Here is a 15,052-nt window from a genome sequence, read left to right as displayed (position 1 = left end):
CTAATATCCTGGCTTGCTCGAGGCTGCCGTTTTCTCTGACAGTTTCAATCAAAATTAGAAATGCTACTCTGGGAGACTGAGAGAACTTGGATTTATGAGCTTGGATTGGAAACTAACTGTTGTGCAGTTAGTTTCCAAAACACGTTATTCATTGTTACATACAATTTTAGACTGATGTGGGCCAAAGCCTAGCATAGCCTGTAACGTTATTATGACGGACACATTTTATGAGTGAACTTGACTTTAAGTGACTTACAGGTTTCTTTGAAAAATACTTTCTTATATCCAGGTTCTTCGTTTTTGCTGTCATCCTCCTCTCCTCCTTGCAGGTCCTCGCAGCGCAGGCTTGCAGCTGCTAAAACTAAACAGAGCTCCCTGAAAGGCACAGCCAATCACATTGGCCATATTTGTCACATGAGGTAGGACTCCAGTAGAGATCGTAATTTAAGTCTTTCTGCACCGCTGGGTGAATGAAACGTTGACAGATCGTGTTTTTTTTTCTTTTTCTTTTTATCCGGTTTGTTTTTCTTTACTCGAAGAGATCAAATTATTGGTGGGGACATGTCCCTTCCGTCCATGCCAAATCTACGCCCTTGCTTTAAATCATCAAACTGTAAATTATAAATTTTAAATTGTTATTGATCCCTTTACCCCTGGTCCTAAAGTGTATATTTATTTTCTTACTCTTCTCATATTTATTGTTTGTTTACTTGCACTGCTGTAACTGGAGCCACGTCGTCTCGTCTCTCCATACACTGAACTGTATGTAGCAGTTGCAGAGCGAACGGGTTGAGCAGAGATAACAAAGTTTACTTTGACTTCAGCAGCGAGCAGGCGCACCGCGCTCACTTTTTGCGTATAGAATTTTGAAAAAAAAAAACCAAAAACATCGGTGCAAATTATAAGCCTGCATCATAATGTCTGGTGTTTTCATGTTTGTTGGTTTGTTTTTATTTTGTTTTATTTTGCGAGTTGGTTATTAGATGCTGCTCCAGCCAGCCAGAGAATCCCCCGCCGCCCCGCCTTCTCCTCCCTGTGCAGCAAGCAGCAGGCGCACCTCGCAAACCGAGGGCGCCCTTACTCCCAGCAAATGGTTGATGGAAACCCAATCGGTGTCTTCGACATTCCCGATATGCGCTGGCATGATATCGGGGCAGCATGAGTGCGGGTAATCTTTTTTTTTTTTTTTTTTTTTTTTGCCGATGCCCGTGATGCCGCCCCCCACCATGATGCCGCCCCGGGCAACCGCCCGTGTCGCCCGTATCAAAAACCGCTACTGACGATACATATAGTTATAATTATAGAAGTTATAGCATATTATACAAAATTAGTTATTATTAGAATAGACATAACATAATTTGGATATCGCATGATATCAAACAGAAGCTGTCAGCTCTGTAATGTAGGCAATCAATAAGAAAGCAGTTCATTATTGCTGTAGATTCCAGCGGCTCTTCATATTTTTGGCCAACAGATGTCACCAAACACGACTGTGTGTGAAAAGCTTCAAGTAATGAACAGGTTTTCAACATAAGTTCTAATGCTTCAGATAGCTTCATTTGGCCATCGCTATTGAAAATCTTTGCCGGGAGAGGGAGCGTGAAGCTGGGCGACTAATCCAGTGAGTGTGATCCGGTGTCCGAGTGGCGGAACCAGAGAGCTGTAGCACAAGGAAGAAAAGGTAAGTACATAGATTTGGGCGCACATGAGTCGTGAGAGCCTGTTACCTACCCGGGTAAGCTGACGAAGAGACAGCAAAACTGGTCTTGAATACCCTCAGTAGATTGCCCCAGATTAGCTCCAGGTGAGTTGGACAGGTGAGGAGGTCACAGCTCCGCCCAGAGGCGGACATCGAAGAATATAGAACTCAGTGGTAATTTACCAGCAGCGCACCCGGACCGTGACAACAGTTTCAGTAAGCAAACTCTAAATTTCTTAGTAAATTACTTCACCATCTGTAAAAAGTGAAAATCCCAACCCATTTTCTTATTTCCTTAAATACGAGCTCACCTTATAGTGTTTATTGCTCCAGACAGGTCAGTCCCCTTCATCCATCTATGGCCTACTTCGACCCAGATTACAGATATGGAGATAAATCCTTCTCTCCACATTATAATAATTGTTTTTTGTTTGTTTGTTTAAAAAAAAACAGGGTCTGAATGTCCTCTGTTCACTTTTAATCTCATGCTTTGAACATCACCATCCTTTAAATAGCCGACTTCTGGTAGGATCACGTGGTCAAGTGGAAGGTGTCCTTTTTTTTAATGTGTGACGTGACTGTACAGACTTCAAAAACGCTGGGACGTCGAAGCGCTAACTTTGCCTCGATACATGAAAATACGTCAACAAAACGTTTAAAACGTGTTATGATCGCTGCAATAAACACGAGTACGTCAGCGAAGAGTTTGGAGTCATATTAGCACTGTCACCCACGTCTTTAAAATCTACACAGCAAATGTTGCTTCTTCTTTTTTAACCTTCTGACTTCCGTGATTTCCCTAGGTTCCCTGAACGTACCTCCCCATATAGCGGACATAATTCAACTGGTAAGGAGCCAAGGATGAGCTCAGACATTCAGGATGACTTTTCTGCTAAACGTGTCGTATTCTTCAGGCAGTATCCACTCTAAGGAGGCGAAGATTTGACTCCAAAGCGATCGGACAGCGTCTTACAGTCATCTGCTATTTATAGAAGCTCTTACTTATTATGTAAGCCGTTTCTTGTATCACATTTAAATGTATTCATGCAGCATAAATCCCCCTTCCTGCCTCGCACAATACTCTCATGTCTAGAGGCGTCATATATATTATGAATAGCTGTGTTCATGCATGATGCAACATCTGGGGAGCACATCCAGCTGTAAGCCGAGCACAAAGTACTGACTCTCTCTCTCTGTCTATCCATCTTTCCGTCTGTCCACCTGACTGCAGTCTGCATACAGTGCCACACTGCTGCTGCTGCTGCTGCTGCTGCCGTCTGATACAAGCGAGTGGGAGGCACAGCTTCCTCTGTTTTCTCTCAAAAAAATGAACAGACATCTTATTGGAGCAGCTGCTGAAGGGGTGGATTTGGCTTCCAGTCTCCTGCATTGCACAATCTTTTCCCTCAGCTCGGACAGATAAAGAAGACAAAAGAAAGGAGTACTGGAAGGGGAGGAGGACTGGGAGCGGAGGGGATATATATATGTATGTATCCATAAAGAAAAAGACTAGGAAGAGCCACGGTGAGGTGAAGGGGGTGTGAAAGAAAACAGATTACAAAAAAGAAGGAAGGGAGAGGTTTAAGTATGAGGAAATGATGAGAGGCAGGGGCAGGAAACTGAAGATAGAGTGACTACACTGCAGCAGAATGAGGGTTAGAGTGAAAGCAAGAGCAGGGAAGCATTTGAGCTCCGCATCCGTGGCTTTCTGAAGAGGCACGAAAAAGGAAGGCACCGTGGAGGTGAGACGGAGACGGAGGAGGGGGGCTGAGGAGGAGGAAGCCAGAGGTTCTACACACAAGATGGCTGCTGTGTCCTCTGCCTCTGACACCGGTAAGTGGCTTTTTAATATTTTGCCAGACACCTCACAGCGAGCTCGACATCATCACCTTTACTTTAACAGCAGCATCCTTTCTCAAACGTCGGCTGGAGGTGGAAACTGTTGCTCGTGTCAACTTCTGTGATTGGTGGCATACATGGAAAGTCAGTGAGCATCATTAATCAATAAACTTCTCACTGCATCTCATACTCTCCTCCACCTCCTCCTCCTCATGGAGCACGCATCACTCCTCTGAGCATCTTCTGGATATTCAAATACTTCTCTGATGCCTTTGAAAAAAAGAAGAATCAAAACTCAGAGTGCGTCATGTTTTTGTTCACATGACAGAGTGGTGTGTCTGCCTCTGTTTTTCTGAAATCTGAGGACAGATAAAAAGATGAGGGATGCTGGGAGATCAGCCAAAGCGGGACAGAGACGTGAATGAACGAGGAGCCAGGGAAAGAGATGAGATATAAGGTAGCAAGCTTCTCAGATAAGATGAGAGCAGAGAGGGAATGGAAGGAGGGAGGCCAGGAAAGAAGGGGGGAATGTAGAATTGCATTGCAGTGTGAAGGATGCAGAGGTGCAGCAATCTCCAAAACACAGTAGGAAGACTCAATAGTGGGTTTAAACAAATTAAGATCCAAAATCTATTCAGACAGAATGTTAAAAGTATATACCTCTACCTAGGTTTGATCCCTGGCTCCTTCACCTTTGGACAAGATGCTGAACCCCGAGTTGCCTCTGATGCATCCATCAGATTATGGCTGTTTCTCAATAATCGAGTACGCTAGTCCTTACTTGATAGTCTGTATTTCGTAAGTTCACACGGGAGTTCGGACTTCCCGAGAACGCGAGAGAGACATCACAGCGCCAGAAGTTTCACTGCCATCCCCTTTTAATTTAAATGCGATTAATATTGCAATGAAAATTACACATGATCTGGTAGATTTCTTTAAGAAAAAAAAAGGTAATTTACAAAAGTATTTTAAGCAGTTTGGCAAAATTCACTTTTACATATGAAACGACCTGTGTGTGTGTGTGTGTGTGTGTGTGTGTGTGTGTGTGTGTGTGTGTGTGTGTGTGTGTGTGTGTGTGTGTGTGAGAGAGTGTGAGAATGTCCAATTATAAAAAAAGCACTTGTGTGTGTGTGTGAGTGGGTTGTAAGAAAGCGCTTTGAGTGCTCAAATTCAGTAGAGAAGCAGCGTTCTGATGTCACTGTGTTACAACAGGAGACCCCCGGGCCCGCCATCCCCCAGAGCGCAGATTGCTGCTCCTCGGGGGTCCACGGTCCGGTAAGACCTCCACTGCCAACACCATCCTGGGAGATGAAGTCTTTGATGGTGGGACGGAGACTACACACAGCAACGTGGGCCACACTGAGATCTACGGCCGCCGTGTCACCGTGGTCGACACCCCGCCGTGGGCCATCCCGGCCGACCCAGCCGATGACGCCGAAGCTGACAACAACGACAACGCGGGGGCCGAGTCAGACAGCCCACGCCGCCCGCCGCCGAGCCTGGACAGCGAGGGCCCGTGCATGGGGGCCATTCTCTGCCCTCCGGGACCGCACGCTATCCTTCTGGTGGTGTCGGTCACCCAGCCCTTCACCGAGACTGAGCGGAGGGCTGCGGAGGAGCAGCTCAGCGCCCTCGGGGGAGGGACCTGGAGGTACTCCATGGTCCTGTTCACCGGGATAGACAAGCTGCCCAAGGGTTTTTTTATTGAGGAGCACATAGCAAACACTGGAGAGGCCTTGCAATGGCTGGTGGAGAGATGTGGAAGCAGGTATAACGTCAGTTTGCTATCTTCCCGTTTTTCCCAATGTCTCCTCTGGTTTCTCAAAAGATACTCAATGTTTAGACTGTGCAGCAGGAGTTTGATAGATAACCCAAAGGGAAACGGCTGCAGATGTTGTGCTTCAAACCTGATTTACGCTGAACATGCTGCCTATGGAAAAAACAGTTGTGCAAATCTGATAACATCTCCAGCAGTATCATTTCAGTCAACTTTGGCTGCAAGCTTCAATAACAATAAAACTGAGTGTATGAAGCTTCAGGGTGGATTAGTCACTACTTCATGGTGGATTTTTAACTCTCCACATAGAAGAGTGCCATGCTAAAACGTCTGCATCTGTTCACACTGGATTGCTTAGTTGGTGTTAAACATCAAACTGGCAGCACCAGAGACTGCTTAGCTTATAGTGAATGTAAGGTTCAAGATCTAAAGGTTCCTGATTTTCAGTTCAGTTTTGTCACCAACCAACAGCAACGCTGTCAGTAAGACAACAATTCTGACATTTTTGAAAACTGTGGAAAGTTTCTTTCAGGGCAAAAGGAAACTGTATGCTGCAGTTGTTATGTAGTTCTAAATAAATTGAATGTCATGCTCCTTTTAAAGCTGGTTTCCCCCCTGCAGGTACCACGCCTTTGATAACACTCGAAAAGAAACAGAAGAAAACACACAAGTACCCGAGCTGATGGAAAAAGTGGAGGAAATGATCACTGACAACCAAGGTTTGGCTGGATTTATTAAAGTAAAGACCATGTAGAGTTCATGAGATGAGAAGCGTTTTAATTCTAGTTTTAATTAAAAACAGTAGGGAAACATCTCAAATGCTGGAAATGAAACACGTTTATGTTTTGTTTTTTCATGAATTTATATTAATGTTGAAGCCAGCGACACAAATAAAAGACGGCACAGATTATTTCACCCGTATCCTGTGGTGCTTATGTTTGAGGAAGGAACTGCCGTCGTTTTATTGTTCAGAGTTTCCTTTGTTGTATTTTGTTCGCAATACCACAAATGTTTGTGGTCAGAACTGCAGTCGGGTGCATTTAACACCGGTCTCTGCCAGCAGCATTCTGGGATGTTGCTGAAAATAAACATGGACTTCCCATGAAAAGGCTTGAAAGGCTTTATATGTGGCTTCAAACCCTGGATATAATCGTAACAGAGCCAGATGTGCAATGTGCATTAATATTCCCCCCTCCTCACTCGTGCTTGTTTATTTAATGTGTATTAAGAGCTGACACACAACAGTTCGGTGAATAATTTATGGGTGCTTTCATGCAGGATGGTACTTTGAGGTGAATGAGCTGATTTTACTGGAGGAAGAACAGGCCCGGAGAGCTCTGGAGGAAGAAAGGATGAGGATGGAGGAGCACGCTCGACAGAGGGAGCAGATGATCGGAGGACCTCCCAGAGGTATGAGCGTTTGTGTGTGCTGAGGTGTGTAATTGAGTGAGTCATGTGGTGAAGGAGAGTTGAATTCACATGTGTCACGATTCTACCCTAGGGAAAACAACCCCCCCCCCCCCCCCCCAACCACCCCCACCCCACGAAATGGTGTTGTAGCAAATTGCTTACTCATTCCTGTTGAGCTTGCGTTGCTTTTTATTCAGAGTGTTTTCATTCTCTCCGCTTTGTTTATCTGACTACTCTTCTATTTCTCATCCTGTCCTCGTCATTCTGTTTAGAACTGAGGTTGCTGTTGCTGGGTTGGAAGGGTGTTGGAAAAAGCTCTGTGGGGAACTGCATCCTGGGCCGCCGCTACTTTGAATCAGGACAAGAGACAGAGCTGTGCCTCAGGCGGCAGGCGCTCGTGTCTGGTCGTCGGGTCACTATTGTAGACACGCCGGGCTGGGACTGGTTCTCGGTGAGGCGAACCCCTAAGCGAATCCGCCAGGAGTCCCAGCGCGGGGCTGCCCTCCTGCGGCCCGGACCCCACACCCTGCTGCTGGTCCTCCCCGTCGTCTCGTCCCTCACCGCCAGGAAGCGGCGAACGCTTGTGGCGCACATAGAGACTCTGTTTGGCGACAGCGCGTGCCTCCACACCATGGTGCTGTTCAGCTGTGGTGACTGGCTGGGACGCACGCCCATTGAGGAGCACATCCTCAGAGGCGGACGCGAGTTGCAGAGACTGTTGGAATACTGTGGGAACTATTACCACGTACTGGACAGTAAGACGCCTGGCAAAGACAGGAGTGTGTCGGTCCTGCTGGACAAGATTGAAGAGATGATCAGAGAGAACGGCGACAAGGCCTTCCTTCCCATACAGACAGAGTGGTGTAAGTCCTTTTTTTCTATATATTTTGCAACGATAGCTAATGTTCAGTGGCTTTTGTCTCGTGTTGCAGTTGAAAAACACATATGATCTGCTTATGAAAATTATGCACACTAATAAAATGATGTTGCATTTGACAGTGAGCGAGGAGAGCTCCTACTCCTCTGACAACACCGAACCGGAGGACGACTGCCGGGGATGCCAGCTACAGTGACACAATCAGACTAAACGGAAAAGTCTTTTTCCTCCTTGTGAGCCTTTTAACGGGGCATGAACATCACCTCATAAAACTAAAATCTCATTGAGATATCCCTCTCTAACTCTCAAGAGTTTCAGGGACAACAAAGGGTTCAGATGAGTAGGTCTGGAGAGTGAGACGTTTAAGACGAGCTCCTCATGCCGAACAGCAGGAGAGATGTCCTGCTTCGAGCGACCTGAGCTCAAAAACACACCCCGAGCCTGCGAGCATGTCCACAGAAGTCAGCTGCTGCTAATCTTTGTAAATCTTTATTCCGTCCGCACTGATCAACTTTGTATTACGTGTTGCAAAAAAACGGCAAAATCCAAACCAAAAAAGCTACACGTTTAAAAAAACAAAACAAAAAAAACTGCAATGTCAGATTTGAGGGTGGGATCACATGTGTCATTAGCAAGTTTTGGAAGATTGTGCCCTCTGATGTCAATCAGTTTGAATCAGAAAGGATTTACAAGCAAAAGAAAAAAGCTCAAGTGAAAGCAAGCTACTTAATACCAAATCCAAACATGGACAAAGTGTGCTGGAAGTGCACGCACAACCTTCAGATGTTAAAAACAGGAGGTAACGCTTGCCTCTCACATTAGTGAGACTGAAATGATCTCCGTTAAAAATGCATTCGTCTCTGCTGCTCAGGGAGTCTGAGTTGGATTAATTTAAAAAGGGGCAAAATCTGGCACAGCCACAGAGACGCAGATTAATGTTGATTGCTTAAATGTGGACGTGAGTCACATGTTAATCCAAATTTGGGGCTTTCTCCGAGTGTTTGTTTTAGTTTACCGGGAGCTTAAAGGGAGTGAGTCTTTAAGAACCAGCTAAAAAACGCAAGTCATTTTTATCACACCTCTGCATTCATGTTCAAGAGGAGCTGGGAAGACAGTTTAAAGAAGGCTGTGTCGAAACTTAGCGCAGCCTCAGATCCCCGTGGAGCTCTGCTTGGCTGCTTATGGTCATGCACTCAGTGCGTGTATTGACAAGGCAGATTCAGCTACGTGCCTCAGCATCAAAGCGAGACAGCAGGAGCACACCCTGCAGCAGTAGCAGCAGGGCAGTATCCTATAGGCTACATCAAGCTTTCGCATGCTACAGAAACAGCATAACCTCATGAACCACTCAAGCTCTCATAGGGCTCTTAATACCTTGTAACTTTTTCTACATCCTTGAGCTATCAAACATCCGTAGTTTAAAGAAAAATACATACATATATATATATAAATATATACAGCCATCAGAGGCATGTTAAGACATAGCATGTGGAAAAATGAGTGCCTATAGAGCTGAAGGCAACCTCACTTCGTTCTTCTTGCTTGAATAAGCGATTTCTTTGGTATCACATCACATCCTTCTACCTTTACAGCTGCAAAAAAAAGAAAAGAAGAAAAAGGAGGGGATAAAATAGAATTCACCCTCTGAAATAAAAACAAATACATAATATGTGACCGATAGCACTGCCATGCTGTAAAATGGAATTTTCTACAAATGATGTAGCCTGTAAATGAAACCGCAGCACTGCTCCCTCTCAACGCTTCAGCAACCTCTGTGCTTCATCTAGCCACATAGGCCACCGGCAGCACTTAAGTGTGACACGCATGACTTTCACATTTTAATACGAGGACGTCCCGCGAGTCCCAAACCACCTCAGTATATCAAAAGTGTAGTAAACAGTGTAAAATAATGTACCATTTTAGGCTCTTAGTGAAGCATTTTTGCACTGTGTAAGTTCTACCACTTTACTGTAGCCAAAGTGACGTCCCTTTCTGTGGTCCCTCTTTATGTGGAGATTGCAACATCAGTACTTTGTTCATCCTGAGACAATGATAATAAAAGATATGGATATATTGTTGTGTATTTTTGGCTTTCGTCTTATTATTTAACTGTCATTTCAATAAAAATGCAAATCCTGTCTTTGAAGACAAAAGATCTCACTGTTTTACCTCTGAGAGGATCTGGTAGTGTGGTGATAGCATCACTAGGTGGCAGTGTAGTAAGCAAAATACTGCATGTGAAGATGAAGGCAGATAAAAATGAGCTCTGAAACGGTTTGTTTCAACTTGAGTAATATTTGCATTACTGGGAAAGGAGATTATTCAAAAAATAATGCAAAAAAGGTAATTTCAGATCTGTTTTGCATTGGCAGACAAAAAGAGAGTCTAATAATTCTTGCTTCACTCTTGAAAAATGAGGGCATTTACACAAAGTTAGCAAAGGTTTTTGCCTGTAAGGAATATTTTGCCTATTAGTGCTGAACTGCTGTGACTTTGGCGCTTGTCCAGAGAGGTATGGTAAATAGTCCCTGAGCTATCTGGAAACGAGCCCAGGCCAATTACAGAGCGCACACCTAGGTCCCGTCGTAGGATGAATGCACACATTTCTGTTGGGTAACATTATTCGAGTTGTGCCTAGGTCAGCACCAGTCAGCACTCTCACTTTTTTTCTCCCCCTCTCCTGTACACTGGCACAAATAAAAATATGCTCAATTTCATGACCAGCATAAACTTTTGAACCACCTTAATGAGCTGCAGAGGGACTGAACATACTATTACATCTTTTGGGGTTGTATCATTAAGAGTATCCAGTGTAGAGAAATCTGCCCAATCAAATGTGTTGTTATGCACTGGGAAATAAAGCAGCACCCAGATGTTTTTATAAACTTATAAATAGAATTAACTTCACATGACTGTCACTTGAATAATCATGCGTTTTGACAACATGACCATCAGGCGGGCCCCATTATCTTCAGTTCTGCTTCAAAGAAAACCCTGAGATAGCGACCAGCCTTGTTTGGAGTTAGATAACAGATAATATTTGTAGTATTCATCCACATTACTTTCATGCTTCAGACTCAGGTCAAACTTATTAAACACTAACGAAAGAATTCTCAGAAACCAACACCAGTTCCTACTCAACATCTGGTTAATGTTAAAGCATTCTCTTGTCAACATCATGCAAAAAGAAAAACTGCCACAATTCATTTAAGCACTTTATTACTCTTTATTGAGAGAATACATGTAGTCTGGTTGTGATATAATATAGACAAGTTGAAAGGTTAAAAAGTCAGTTCCTAGGTTACCAAGGTCCAAATACACGCAAATACATACATAAAATATGTTTATACTGGGAGAAGATTACTTAATTTTCAACTACTTGCTTCTACTTCTACGTGACTATTCAATATTTAATACCAGTGTTGGATACATAAAAGGTGATCATCTGACAAACACTTCTTTTCTTGTGCATCCAAGTCATGCAGTGCAGATGCAGCTTCAACTATACTGTTATTCATTTTCAAAAAAATAAAACCCACTGAGCCCACTTTCTAGTCATCACTTCCTATCACGCATGATCAGTCACTGCTAGGTCCTGCCACTAGGGGTCAGCACTCAGACCCTTCTTGAGCCTTGCCATTCGAACTTCCTCCATCAGTTCTTTGAGATACTCGATCTCTCTGGCCATAGATTCGGCCTTCTCTGCCAGCTCTAGGTTCTTCCTCTCCAACAGCACGTGCTCGTCAGCGAGGGCGTCCTTCTCCGCTCTCTTCTTCTGTCTGTAGCGCGTGGCAGCAGTTTTGTTCTGCTCCATCTTCTTCTGTTTTTTGTCTTTTGGAGGCCTCACAGCTGCACGTTCAGGTCCACCTGCACCGCGTGGGGACTTGACCTTGACACTGGTGGTGCTAGGAGAGGGCGGACTAGCTTTGTAATTTGGTTCCGGGTAGGGTCTGCTTCTGGAGGGTGTTTTTGGAGGGGAGGATGGTGGGGAGCAACAAATGACCTTTGACGTGGTGGCCGTGGTGATCCCGACTTCCTTTTTCGGGGCAAGCACGAGGACGATGCGAGTTGGTGAGAGTGAGAGTACAAGCTTTGGGACCTGAGGGACCACAGTGGCTACCACTGGCTTCACCTCACTCTCTGACACATCCACTTCACTGCCAAGGTCCAGGGTAAAGGTAGGGGAGGAGGGAGACTCTACTACGGGGGATTCAGGGTCTGGGGAGGTAGGCTCTGATTTGATTTCGAGCTCCTCTTGAGGCTCTGGGATACAAAGTGGAGAAGAAGGAACCTCCTGCCCATCGATGCAGGATTCAGGATCATCCACAGTGATGACAGCAGTATCTGAACAGACAGTGGAAGATGAAGGGGGCGGTGTACTTGAAAGAGAAGCAGAGGGAGGATCCATGAGCACAGGAGTTGAGAGAGCTGGCAGGGGGAGGGAGTCGAGCTCCATGGGGCAATCAAAGGAGGCCAGGAGGTCTTCTGGAGAGCTGTGAGACTCTTCAGCAGGACTGCAGGAGCCAATCAGCGAGTCCAGGTCAAGGTCACTAAGATCCACCTTCTCGGCCATCCAGTCCAAGTCACTGAGCGCATCCTCTGTGGAGGCAGAGCAAGCAAAACATGAATGAGCTATTAATTTATACTTCGTTACACTCTGACATCAGGTGTCCGAACTTTTAGGTGTTACTCAACAGTAAGTCGTTACCTTTGCCGTCACCTGAGAGCGCCTGGCTACACGTCAGCTGACCTGGGTGGGCCAATAAAGGAAAGAGCAGATCAGACTCCATCCCGACTTTGTCCCCATGGAGGAGGAGGGCCGGCGGAGAGGGAGGAGGGGAGTAGAAGGGCGGAGGAGAAGAGGAAGACGACAGCGATGAGGAGGTGAGGGGGGAAGCAGGTTCAGCATCCCCCTCCAAGCTTCCTCCTCCTTTCTGTTGTTCTTTGTCAGGGCGGAAAAACAGCGAGTCCATGGCGTCAGCCATGGGAGAGGAAGGCCCCCAGAGAAGGGCCTCCATGTCTTCCTGGCCAAACTGTGAGCTGGTCATCATCATGGTCATAATGGCTGTTGTTGGTCACAAATGGGGAGCGTGACAATGCTAGGGTAGCTTCGAATTCTATTATGCTGTCGAATGCAGCAGTGCTGAGGGTTTCCACGTAGGACCTGAAGACAGAAAGATGAACAAATGTTTTTGAATGCCTGAACACCATTTTAGACACACACACACACACTTCACATTTATTACAGAAAAGAAAGTTCCAAGTATAAACAAAACCATCCTGAGTCAAATTCTTTTAATTTTTACCAACACTGCCCCCAAGACTGCAATACCAGTGATCTATCACGTGTTTCCGCGCAGCTCCCAGTCTTATGACTCTGACGTAAGTCTGCTAGCAAGCGAGGTCAAAGAGTCCGTCTCCCTCCCCACAAAAAAACAAAACAGCTACACTTTTGTTCTCAGTCCGCCTGCAGCGAGCCGCCATTTTGACACAAAGAGGAAACGAACCATTTTCTGAGTGCCACGTTGGCGCTCGGAGGCCGGCGTGAGAACACAAGTTTGATTAATCAGCGTGAGAGAGGGTTTAGCGTTTTCACAGATACAATGTTACGAGCTTATTTGCGAAAACTGCGTCAAATGTTACAAATCGTGACAGTAACACGTGTTGCGTCACTTCAGTTTTGTCGTCATTTGATTTAATAGTTTCAAATAAAGGTGTTTAGCGTTCTATTAAATAACTGTATGGCATATATATATATATATATATATATATATATATATATATATATATATATATATATATATATATATAAACATAACAGCAGACTCGTCAGACCGGCTCCCAGGCCAGACGGTTGTCCCCGACAGCTGGTATGTTAAAAAATAATACTTACGACATTTTTGCTGAATTAGAAGTGACTCAGTGCACTGGCTGGATGCACTGTTTTGCTGGCTGCTGCTGGGTCGCGGCACAATTTCACACTGCCATTTCGGCAAATAGCGCGGTGTCCAACAATATCTGCTCGTTGTCTGTTCCGCAGGAGGGAAAATGGCGATAGTTGTGAGCAGTTCGCGATATAGAGCTGATGCAAGGAGTGGCAATATGCATCCGCCGTGCCCACATTATCAATCCGCGTCACACCCACTGTCTGCTGTCTGTCTGAAAAAGTAGTCACTGAAAATAAACTTCTGAAAGTGACGCAGTATTTATTAATACCACATCTTTCAATATATATAAGCGTAACTGCCATTTATCTGTATAGATAGCGACTAACTGACTAATTGTTATAATAACATAGCAATAGCTTTATTATAAAGTTTCCTCTAACAGGAAGGTTTTTTCAAAGAACTACTTTTGGGTGGTTAATTTTTTAACAGAATTGAAAAGGATGAACTGTGCTGTTGTTACACAAGTGCCACTGGCATCCCTCCTATACCCATCAAAAAAGAATAAATAGTAACAAAAAACCCCAAAACAAATAAATAAATAAAAACATCATTATGCCAGAGGGAGTGATTATAGAGTGTAATAACAGTCCTGACGGTTATTATAGTGTATGTGGGATTGGGTGAGGGTTGCTGGAGGCCACAGCTCAGTGGAAAAGCAGTTCCTCACTCTGTTTGTGCTAGATTGCATTAGTCTGTATCTGTGTGTCTATGTGATTGCACATGCTCATTCCACACAGTGTTCACCACAAGGTGTAGGTCCCACAGGTGGGACGTTTATGATTAATTATCTGGTCTGACTGGTGTTAATGACAATGCTTTTCTTCTCATAACATTCAACTAAGTGTGCCACCTAAAGCTAGTAAGCTGTTAAGCATTATGTCAGCATAAAAGGTACTCTATATTGCCAAAAGTATTTACTCATCTGCCTTCTCATGTATATGAACTTGAGTGACTTCCCATTCTTAATCTGTAGGGTTCCATGTGATATCTCCCGTTTGATATCCCACAAAAACTTGCTCATCCGTGTCTCTGTGGGCCTTGCTTTGTACACTGGTGCGCAGTTATGGAAAGGAGCATCCCCAAACTGTTCCCACAAAGTCGGAGTATGAAATTGTCAAAAATCTCTTGGTGTGCTGAAACATTAAGGGTTCCTTTCACTGGAACTAAGGGGCTGAACCCAACTCCTGAAAAACGACCCAACACCATAATTACATTTGCAAACAGAGCAAATGTTTGAAGAAGCAGTCTGCATGCCTGGGTGCTTGATTTTATACACCTATGAAAATGAAAGTGACTGGATCACCTGAATTCAGTGATCCAATGGATAAGTGAATGCTTTTGGCACTATAATGCACGTGTGATCTATATTATGAAAATATTGAGATTTGAAATTGTTATATTTTGAATGATTACAACTATACAACTATCAGCCTCTTCAGCATCAGTTAGTCCTGCACTGAACTTTATAAAAGGATCTTGATGGAAGCATTTTAATAAGGTTC

The 15,052-nt window shown here is 44.6% G+C and overlaps 2 protein-coding genes across 4 annotated transcripts; one reads left to right on the top strand and one right to left on the bottom strand.

Annotated features, from left to right (window-relative positions):
• Positions 1 to 1,619: 1,619 nt before the first annotated feature.
• LOC113021100 (GTPase IMAP family member 8) lies at positions 1,620 to 9,685 on the top strand. Of its 3 annotated transcripts, none has more exons than XM_026165546.1 (9): positions 1,786 to 1,915; positions 2,503 to 2,546; positions 2,614 to 2,708; positions 2,931 to 3,532; positions 4,751 to 5,306; positions 5,937 to 6,034; positions 6,594 to 6,725; positions 6,998 to 7,588; positions 7,725 to 9,685. In XM_026165546.1, the coding sequence occupies exons 4-9, from the start codon at positions 3,502 to 3,504 to the stop codon at positions 7,796 to 7,798; spliced, it is 1,482 nt and encodes a 493-aa protein (XP_026021331.1). In that variant the 5' UTR covers positions 1,786 to 1,915; positions 2,503 to 2,546; positions 2,614 to 2,708; positions 2,931 to 3,501; the 3' UTR covers positions 7,799 to 9,685. The 3 variants fall into 3 exon arrangements, with proteins under 3 accessions (XP_026021332.1, XP_026021331.1, XP_026021333.1); XM_026165548.1 differs by lacking the exon at positions 1,786 to 1,915 and adding an exon at positions 1,929 to 2,388; XM_026165547.1 differs by lacking the exon at positions 1,786 to 1,915 and adding an exon at positions 1,620 to 1,681 and having other exon boundaries at positions 2,503 to 2,708.
• Positions 9,686 to 10,804: 1,119 nt separating this feature from the next.
• atf4b (activating transcription factor 4b) lies at positions 10,805 to 13,694 on the bottom strand. Its single transcript, XM_026165545.1, has 3 exons — positions 13,496 to 13,694; positions 12,311 to 12,766; positions 10,805 to 12,201 (listed from the first exon to the last, which is right to left on the bottom strand). Exons 2-3 carry the CDS (start codon positions 12,660 to 12,662, stop codon positions 11,204 to 11,206), a joined length of 1,350 nt encoding a protein of 449 aa, XP_026021330.1. The 5' UTR covers positions 12,663 to 12,766; positions 13,496 to 13,694; the 3' UTR covers positions 10,805 to 11,203.
• Between the last annotated feature and the right edge of the window lie 1,358 nt (positions 13,695 to 15,052).

This window comes from Astatotilapia calliptera, chromosome 4 (genome assembly GCF_900246225.1).
Source record: "Astatotilapia calliptera chromosome 4, fAstCal1.2, whole genome shotgun sequence".
Lineage (NCBI taxonomy): Eukaryota > Metazoa > Chordata > Actinopteri > Cichliformes > Cichlidae > Astatotilapia > Astatotilapia calliptera.
The sequence above is the reverse complement of the archived record's forward strand: the minus strand, read 5'-3'. Positions and strand labels throughout refer to the sequence as shown.

Excerpts from the sequence above, each read along its gene's own strand:
- atf4b (XM_026165545.1), bottom strand. The coding sequence starts at position 12,662 with ATGACCATGATGATGACCAGCTCACAGTTTGGCCAGGAAGACATGGAG. Across the intron at positions 12,202-12,310 it reads GCTCTCAGGTGACGGCAAAG|AGGATGCGCTCAGTGACTTG; the intron begins GTAACGACTTAC and ends CTGCCTCCACAG.
- LOC113021100 (XM_026165547.1), top strand. The coding sequence starts at position 3,502 with ATGGCTGCTGTGTCCTCTGCCTCTGACACCG. Across the intron at positions 3,533-4,750 it reads GTCCTCTGCCTCTGACACCG|GAGACCCCCGGGCCCGCCAT; the intron begins GTAAGTGGCTTT and ends GTGTTACAACAG. Across the intron at positions 7,589-7,724 it reads TCCCATACAGACAGAGTGGT|TGAGCGAGGAGAGCTCCTAC; the intron begins GTAAGTCCTTTT and ends TGCATTTGACAG.